At 41.4% G+C, this 9,628-nt stretch overlaps 1 protein-coding gene across 1 annotated transcript in view; it reads left to right on the top strand.

Moving 5' to 3' along the window:
- Nucleotides 1-1,515: 1,515 nt before the first annotated feature.
- Nucleotides 1,516-9,628, top strand: part of PPP3CC (protein phosphatase 3 catalytic subunit gamma) — a 100,865-nt gene continuing 92,752 nt past the window's right edge. Inside the window, exon 1 of the mRNA XM_044663485.1 lies at nt 1,516-1,692. Coding sequence (XP_044519420.1) covers nt 1,641-1,692 — 52 coding nt within the window. The 5' untranslated portion in view covers nt 1,516-1,640. The remainder of the gene's footprint in view (nt 1,693-9,628) is intronic.

The raw sequence follows: 9,628 nt of genomic DNA, 5'->3' as shown, positions 1-9,628 counted from the left end.
ATATATATATATATATATATATATATATATATATATATATCCATTAGCAAGTCGAAGTCATTAAACTGTCCAACTGTCCATAGTGGGGATGGGTGCTTTAGGGGGTAACAGGCCCCCAAAGTGGATAAGGCATCTTACTATCTCTAGCATAAATGAGAAACTTTGTTTAGGATTTAAGCTTATTTCCCAAGATTGTCCTTCATAAATTCTTTTGTTGTTGGGTCATTTTCCAATCATGTCTGACTCTCAGTGACCCAAAGTGGGGTTTTCTTGGCAAAGACAGAGGAGTGGATTGCTATTTCCTTCTCCAGCTCATTTACTGGATGAGGCAACTGAAGCAAACAAGGTAAAGTGACTTGTCTAGGATCACACAGCTGGTAAGTGTCTGAGTCCCGATTTGAACTCATGAAGATGGGTCTTCCTGATTTCAGGCCCAGTTCTACTTCCCATTAAAACGGAACTACTACCCATTTCTCAAATCTGACAAGCATCAACACAACCTTGTCTACATCTCACCCTTCGTTCGATATATTGGCTCATCTATGCTGACCAGTCAACAGGCACTTATTAAGGGCCTAATATGTGCGGACTTTCCGGGAAGGGGAAGCCGTCCAGCCTTTCTCCTCTCTCCCCTCAACCCCCCTTAAAAAGAAGTTTCCGAAGCTGTCTTTTCTCAGTACAGAATCCTCTGATCCAAGGAGGCCGGCAACGATTAGCAGACGCCCAGGAGAGAAAGGTAGCTCCCTGAGGGCTCAGTTCCTGTTCCGGGGGAGGAAGGAGCGCGGGGTTGGCTGCGACCATAGAAACACGTTAGCGGCCGTGAGCGCGCACGCGCGGAAAAGCTGGGCTGAAGAAGAAGAAACTGGAGATGACCTACTGGGAGCGGGTGAGCTGGCCGAAGACACAAGTCTCGAGGCTCCCCCAAGGGGGCAGCAGCAGCGGCGCTCGCGAGTTTCTCACTCTCTAGAGAAGGATGCATTAGGAGCCATGGGCGTGGGTGCGAACGGAGAAGGCGCGCGGAGGGAAAGAGAAAACCGTAGCGAAGCAGGCTCCGACAGGATAAGAACCCAGCGAATGGATGCACCTGCGCATGAAAGCGAGCGACTCGGGCGCCTGCGCCGCAGCAGCGGGAAGGCCCGCTTGGGCGGCGGGGAGGACTTCAGAAGTCCGGCGGTGTGTTGGAGCCGCTGTAGGGCGTCGGGGGCGCGCGGGGCTGAATGGAAGTGGTGGCTCTGGGGAGGAGTAGTGGAAGCAGCGCGCGGGGGAGGAGGGGCGCGCGCCACGAGGGGGCGGCGCGCGTGCGCGCCGAGCCGGGACGGGTCCCGAGAAGCTGCCACTGGCTCTGTTGCCGCGGCTGCCGCTTCGGACTTGCAGTCTCCGGCCGCTACGACGAGGGAAAAAGGGGTCGCGCGGGGCGGGATTTCGACAGGCAAACACGAGCCGGGACCCGGGGTGGGGGGTGGGGGGGAGGGTCGCGCTGCCTCCTCGGGCCTAAGCTGCCCTAAAGATCCCGCGTAGGGGAAGAGCGGGCCGGCCGGCCCTGGGGAAAACGAAGACTGTCGGGGAAGGAGGCGGCGGTCCAGGGCCCGGCCGCCACCCCGATCAAGTAGGAGCAGGAGGAAGTGGGAGAGGAGGGGACCATGTTACCAAGGAGCCGCCAGAAAATATCCACCACCGAACGTTTCGTCAAAGGTACCTGACCGGAGAACGGCCTCTAGGCTTGGCGAGCTGGAGAGGGCATGGGATAGGGCAGACCCGGGGGGGTCTGAGGGGCCGAAGCGGGGTGGGAGACCTGGGACTGTTGCTCTATCTCGGAAGGCCGTGGAGGCTGTGGCCGGGGCTGGCGCTATCGCAGAGGGGTCCGGGCAACGGGATGTCTGGGAGCCCGGTGTGGGTCGGTGCTTGGTAATGTCGCTGAACCAGCTGATCTGATCTCTCAGAGATGGGTTGTGGATTTCCTCTTATGCTAGTTTCCCGATGGTAGGATCTCTTTTGATTTCTCGGCGTACCTAGTGACTCCTGGACCAGACCCCACCCCCCTCTTCCCTAAATTCCCCCTACTCCACGATTTGCTTTTATTCTGCCAGCTTTTCCACCCTCTTGGCCAGTTTTTCAACTTCCAGTATCCCTCAAAGTTACCTTCCAGTAATTCCTTGCTTGAAAATTGAAGCTCTGTTTCGAAATACCACAAGTCATCCCACCTACCTATTCTCTTTGCCCTTGCTGCTCTTTCATTTTAGTCTTGTGCGTTACTGCATTAACGTCATTTTAAAACGTGGTGAAATAAGCCTACCAAGAAATCGCTTTAAAGGATTTACTTCTATCTTAAAATGTTTCTTTGGATATTTGTTTTTACTCTTTAGTCAAAGCCCAAGAGGTATTTTCTGATCTAGGTCTTCATTTTAGGAAGATTTTTCTGTTTAATAAGAGTGATTAGTTACAGAAAATAAAAGTGCTATCAACTTTTGACTGAATTAGTATAGAGCTTGTGCTTTGATAAACTGGCCAGATCTTTCAAACATCTATTTATTTTATTTAGACTTCATGACCCACCCTTTGCTGACATTCCTGGGAAGCAGAATTTAGTTTTAAACCATTCATGTGTGCCTGCATAATCCTGAGAATAAACCTTCAGTTTGGTTTGGAGGGATTAGTTATAGGGAGTTTGAGGAAGAGGCTCCAACTTTTTTTTTTCGTTTTAGTATAAGAATAAGAAAGGAATAGTAACTGATACTAAGAGTGAGCAGGGTCTCTAAGGGCCCTTCTATCTTCCCAACTTTTGAGGGGGAGAAAAACCAATTGAACAGTTGTTTTTTGTTTAAAGATCAGCTTCATGAACGTTGTTGACTGAATATGTTTTTAATAAATACTGTAGTTCAAGTGGAGATAAAGTGGTAGCTTAGTGGAAAGAGCACTCTCTGAGTCAGGATATTTAGAGGTTCAAAACCCACATCTGGCAATACTATGTGACCTTGTGTAAATCACTTAAATTCCCTGGGCCTCAGTGTCTTTCCCTGTAAAATGAGCTGCTCTCTTAAATTTAAAAATTAAACTATTTTGATTGTAAATATTTCTAAGAATATTATATTCCTCCCTGCCTTAATCAAGGTACACTGAACATAGCATACTGTTTCTGTATGACCCATTATCATGATGAATATTTTACTATACTGGATCTTTAAAATATCTTGTTATAAGAATAGGTGTTAAGTTGAGTGGAGGAAGAATTTGTATAAATTACAGATGATTCAAAAGTGCAATAGTGGGGGCAGCTGGGTAGCTCAGTGGAGTGAGAGTCAGGCCTAGAGACAGGAGGTCCTAGGTTCAAACCCAGCCTCAGCCACTTCCCAGCTGTGTGACCCTGGGCAAGTCACTTGACCCCCATTGCCCACCCTTACCAATCTTCCACCTATGAGACAATACACCGAAGTACAAGGGTTTAAAAAAAAAAAAAGTGCAATAGTAAAATAGTACAAAGAACACTAGTTCTGGCCCTGCCACTAATTTGCTGAAAGTGCCTTTGAGGAAATTATTTCACCTTTTCTGTTTTCTTGTGTTTAAATTGTGGATAATAATAACTACCTTGTCAGCCTTCTTCACAGATTTGATGTTAAAGTCAAATGGCATTGGATAGGATAGGCTTAAAATACTACTTTCAGTGTGGGATAGTTTCAGTGATGTTTCAGATTCAGATTAATTAATTCTTGGAGTCCTTGATGATAGGCCATTGAATCTTAACCAGAATGTTTAATAAGCATTTTGGTATTTGGAGAGGCCATGTGTTATAGTGAATAGAATGCTATCTTGAAGACAGAAAGTCCTGCTTCTGTTGCATATTGCCCGTATCACCCTAGACCTGCGTTAGTGAGGTGGCATGAATTCCCTGGTGTGCTGGAGGAAAGGCTGCTCCATTTCCCCGCTTCACAGTACCTGAGCATATTTTTCGCATGCCTATGCCTTGTCCCGCCAACCCTCTTCTGACTGGATTAATGGAGGTTGGGGGAAGCAGTTCACAGGCAGCTTGAAGGTACAGTTTGGGCACCCAATCCCTAAAAGTTTCACTGGTTCACCAATGCTTCCCTAGGCAGATCACCTGCATTGGTAAAAGAAATTTCTTTATCCAGTAGTGTCCTATGCCAGTTAAGTCACCTTTTTGTCTCTCACATACAGTACAAGTTGAAATAAGAACAAGCAAGCTTTACAGAGACTAATAACAGCTATTTTTTCTAGTTTCCTAGATCCTAAATTTTTCTGTTGACCATGTTGATATGAATATAACCAATGTCCTAATATAGAGTGTTTATCATACAATAAGTTAATTAAATTTCTATAATATAATTTATTCAGTTCATTCCAGTATTTATTGAGTGCATATTTTGTGCAGAGATAGACTCCGATTTGACATTTTAGTTCCATGTACTAATTTTAATTTCCTCACAAGGTTGTGTAAAAGTGACTTGTAACTTATAAAACAAAAGTTTGGGGTAGTTCGGTCCAGTGGAAAGAGCACTGACACTGAATTCACATACTGTTTCTGATAATTTTTATATGTGCAACCTGTGGGTAAGTCATTTTATCACCTTGAGACTTAGTTTCCACATCCATAAAATGGGAAGATGGGTTAGATGATGTTAGGTTCCTTTTAGCTCTTAGATCCTATAAAGACTATTTGCTTAAAATTTCTTTTCCCTATAATTTACTTTAATGGTTTAGATTCATAATGGTGCAACTTCTGATAGCTATATCATCAAAGAATAGAGCCCTAAATGCTTGAGTCTACATGAATGACTCATTTTCAGCTTGATTGATGAAATTTGGAACTGTATATTTTATTGTTTGGTTCAGAGATGTGGCTTTTCTTTGACAGATTTTTTTAAGTGTTTATAACTTTGGATTGAATCATTTCTAGAAATAAAGAAGTTTGCTTTAGAATTTATATGTGTATATGCCCATGTGGCATAATGCATAGGTATAAAGCTCAAGGCCAGGGAGCAAACTGACTAGCCAGCAAAGCTCCTAATTGAGATTGGAACCAGATTAGAATTTACTAAGTCCATAAGCAGCCCGCTGGCATCTGGTTCATCAGCTTAGTAGGCAGAAAGCTGCCCTGGAAGCCCTGAGGACTTGGGTTCAAGTGCTGTCTCTGATCCATGCTGTTTATGTACCCTCTAACTGCCCCTGTAGTTTTCAGAGTGCATTGCAGCAAGGATGGCAGCCTTCATTGAAAGGAGTTTACTCCTGAGTTCCCTGTGCTGGGGAAATTGTCTTGTCCCTATTGCTATCCCTATATGTACATTTATCAGAAGGAGCCTGTTTAGGTTAAAAACACCTAGACCTTGGTAGATGTTAGATTTGTTTTTTTAGAGACAAAGTATTCCCATTTGATGGAATTATTAATTATAATAGCTAGTATTTATATTGAAGTTCAAGGCTTACAAAGTATTTTATACATATTTTGACATTTAATTCTCATAACAACCCATGAGGAAGGTGCTATTATTATCCCCATTTTCCCGGTGATGATACTGTCAGGATTTAAGTGACTTGCTCAGGGTTATACAGCTAAGTAAGTGTCCTAAGCAGGACTTGAATGTGGACTTTTTTACCCCAAGTTCTGGGCTTCATTGACTCTGTTGCCTTAAATATATTGCATAAAGATTCACATGACTTGAGAACTATGGTGTACCCCTGAACCATAGGAGATTACTATTTTTCTTCTTCCTTTCTCTAGATACATTTTATGAATTCACTTTTTTTCTTAATAGTATTCTGATCTTCTAGTCACTTACATCAGAAATCTCAATCATTCTCAATTTTCTCCCAGTTGCCAACTATTGTTGATTCTACCTATCACAAGAGCCACCTTTCTCACTTCTCCCATAGACTGTTGCAATAGCCTCTCAATTGATCCACTTGCCCCTCTTATCTTTCTCCTCTCCAGTCTATTCTCTACACAGCTACTGATTGATTTTCTCAAAGCACAAGCCCAACAATTCCATTCTCTGTTGTTGAATTCAATACAGACTTTTCTGTTTGGCATTAACTCTTCCCATTCTGGTTCCACCTTACCTTTCAGATTTTTTTTGTACTGTTTCCCTTAACTCACTCTACAGTCATAGCCAAATTGGTTTATTTATTATTTTTTCACTCAGCATCCTATCACCTTTCTCTCAGCTTTTATGCAGGCTGTCCCCCTTGCCTCTGAGAATATCTAGCTCCCTTTAGAACTCTTTTTAAGCACCACTGATCTCCATAGGTGTTAATACTTCTTGAATTGCCTTTTATTTACTTTATATGGTTGATTGTTGTCCTTTGAACTTGAAGAGGACTAAAATGATGTCACTGTTGATGCCTTTAAAGTTTTTAAATTTTTTTTTCCAGATTATATTGTTGATACAATTTTCAGTAATCATTTTCTGGCATTTTGTAATCCATGTTCTCTCCTTCTGTTCTATACCTCCTCCTTCCTCAAGACTGCAGGTAATCTGATATAGGTTGTACAGGTGTTACCATACAATACATATTTCCCTGTTCATCTTGTGCAAGAAGATGCATGCTGCTTAAACTAGAGGAAAATTCATGGAGGAAATAAAATGAAGAATGGTATGCTTCTCAGACTCCATCAGCAACATCTATAGTGGTGCAGATTGCCCCTTTTGGTCAGAAGTCCCTTGGAGTTGTCCTGGATCCTTGCATTGCTGATAATAGTGAAGTCATTCACAGTTGATCATCATAGTTTATTGTTACTGTGTACAGTGTTCTCTTGGTTCTGCTCACTTCACTTTGCATTACTTTATTTGTCTGGATTTTGGTGGTTGTTTTCTTCATAATTTCATATATCACAATCATATCATATGCCATAACTTATTCAGCTATACTCCAATTGATGGACAACACTTCAATTTCCAGGTCTTTGACACCACAAAAAAGAGCTGCTATAAATATTTTTTTACAAATAGGTCCTTTCCCCCTATCTTTGATCTCCTTGGGATACAGACCTAATAGTGATATTGCTGGGTCAAATATTATGAACTGTTTTATGGTTCTTCGAGCATGGTTTTAGATTGCTCTCCATAATAGTTACATCAGTGTATTAGTGTCTCAATTTTTCCATATCCCTGCCAACATTTATCATTTTCTTTATTGGTCATATTAGTCAGTCTGATAGGCATGAGGTGGTACCTCAGAGTTGTTTTAATTTGCATTTCTCTAATTAATAGTGATTTGGAGTATTTTTTATATGGCTGTAAGTTTTAATTTCTTCATCGGGATTTAACCATTTGTCAATTGGGGAATATTTTTTTTCTTATAAATTTGACTCAGTTCTTTATATATTTCAGAAATGAGGACTCTGTTAGAGATACTTGCTATAAACATTTTTCCCAGTTGGTGATGTCTTTTGATTTGCGAATAAATTGTATTTAAGTGAGGCAGAGTTGCACAAAGTCTTCGGCCTTACTCTTATCTTCCAGAATCATCGAAGTCCAGAGGCAAGACAAAAGTCAAGATGACAGGTGATGGCTCCCGGTGCAGTGGATGACCGTGGCTTCTTCCATGACTAAGCAAGCTCTAAGCACTCCATAGCACCTGCTCAGGTTGCCTTTATGGCCGCTGGAACAAATCATTCTCATCATTTATTTTGTATATATTTTGAATCTATATGTGAAATGCTATTTCCCTGGATAGAAGGTAAATTTCATGAGAATAGGGATTGTTATGTTTTCATTTTTGTTATCCTGATGTTTTGTATGGTGTCTTACACAAAAAAATTAATAAAATTTTTATGTTCTTAATTTTTATATTCTTGGATTTTTTTACATTGCTGTCACTTTTCAGTGACTCTTAAATGATCACTTCTGTAAACCCCACAAAGAGAGCTCTCCCTCATAACAAAGAGAAACAGCGTTTAATATTTTTAGTCTTGTTTTTATGGCCATCTTTTGCTTTATAAATATGTGATTGCTGCTTCTTCTGTCCACAGAGCTGTCTTTTATTGCAAAGATTTTAAAAAAGAAAAAGCAGATCAGCAAAATGATCCATCACATCACCTGTTTCTGAGAATATGTACAATCATCCACATTTGTAGTGGATATCCAACTCTGCTAGGGAGAGGAAAAAAAGTATTTTCTTAATTCTTCCCTAAGGCAGATTCTTGCCTGTTGTGAAGCAGACCCAGACCATACAGGGCCTCTCATGTCACAATGTCACTATCTGTTCCAAGTTTGAACACTGGGAGAACCTCAAACTTCCTCAGTGGACTTCTCATTGGTGGCCACATTGATGTTCTATTTGAACATATTCTTTAGTGGTTCTCATACTTCTTTCCCCTTGCTACTGGTGTAGTCTTAGTTTCCATTCCCATAAATAGTTGTCTTCCTTATTCTAGTCTGTTAAATCCAAATTCCTTTCTAGATCTGTCCATTCTTCTCACTGCACTCTGGAATTCTTATGTCATCAGATTTTCTTTCATCTTAAACTTTTTCTTTTCTCATACTTTCTCACATTTTAGATATTTACCAACACCTGACTCTCTCTTGATGTCACTGTTGCCAGCAACATTGCACTGTTCCACAGCAGTGTTGGGTGAATGGGACTACTCCTTTTTTCCCATTGCTACTTCCAGACTTTGCCTCCTAACACCATCACTCAACAGCATCTCCTTTTCAGGTCCATGCCATTCAGATTTATTACCCAATCCAGATCTTAATGACTATTATGAACATCTTTCCTACCATTCCACTTTCCTCTTTTCTCAGAGTTCAGTACCTTGTCCACAGTGCTTCTCTTCATTTTAATTTCCGCTCTTATATTAGGAAACTTATTGGTGTTAATTATTCTTAACTTTACAGTACCTTAGTCTGTTCAATTTGAGTACCTTAGTCACACAGAGATAATCATGTCCTTGATCTTGCTGTCACCCACAAGTGTTCTCCTTTCACATTCATGAACTTAGAAATTCCTTTATTTGATTATAATCTTTTATTATTCCATTTCCCCTGTCTTATGACCTCTAAACTTGTTCTTTTTCTTATGCAATTTTTATTTTGCTTTTTTAAAAAATTAATGTTTATTTTCTCTCTTTACTATCCCTTCCACCATGACCTCCATTCATTCCACCCTCAGTTCTTTCTGTAGCCACCACACCTGCTTGTACAGAATATACTTTTCTCCTGTCTCTATCGCTCCTCCTTGGTGAAACCGATCAACTCTGTATCATCTCCTAGTCTTGAAAACCTCATTCTCTTGTTGCATCTTGCCAAAGTCCAATTTTTGATTACTTTCACCCTCTGCCCTCTTCCTTCATAGTCATGTGACATTTACTGGTATTGAAAGAAAACACAAAATCTTGTGATCAGCCCTACTACAAATTTATCTAATCTTAACGGGATCTTCGCTGCTGCATGCATTTTTTTTTAACCCTTACTTTCTGTCTTGGAGTCATTACTGTGTATTGGCTCCATGGCAGAAGAGTGGTAAGGGCTAGGCAATGGGGGTCAAGTGACTTGCCCAGGGTCATACAGCTGGGAAGTGTCTGAGGTCATATTTGAACCTAAGACCTCCCATCTCTAGGCCTGGCTCTCAATCCACTGAGCTACCCAGCTGCCCCCTGCTGCATGCATTTTTATTT

Source organism: Gracilinanus agilis, chromosome 2 (genome assembly GCF_016433145.1).
Source record: "Gracilinanus agilis isolate LMUSP501 chromosome 2, AgileGrace, whole genome shotgun sequence".
In the NCBI taxonomy this organism is placed as follows: domain Eukaryota; kingdom Metazoa; phylum Chordata; class Mammalia; order Didelphimorphia; family Didelphidae; genus Gracilinanus; species Gracilinanus agilis.
Note: the sequence above shows the minus strand (reverse complement) of the source record. Positions and strands in the feature narration are given on the sequence as shown.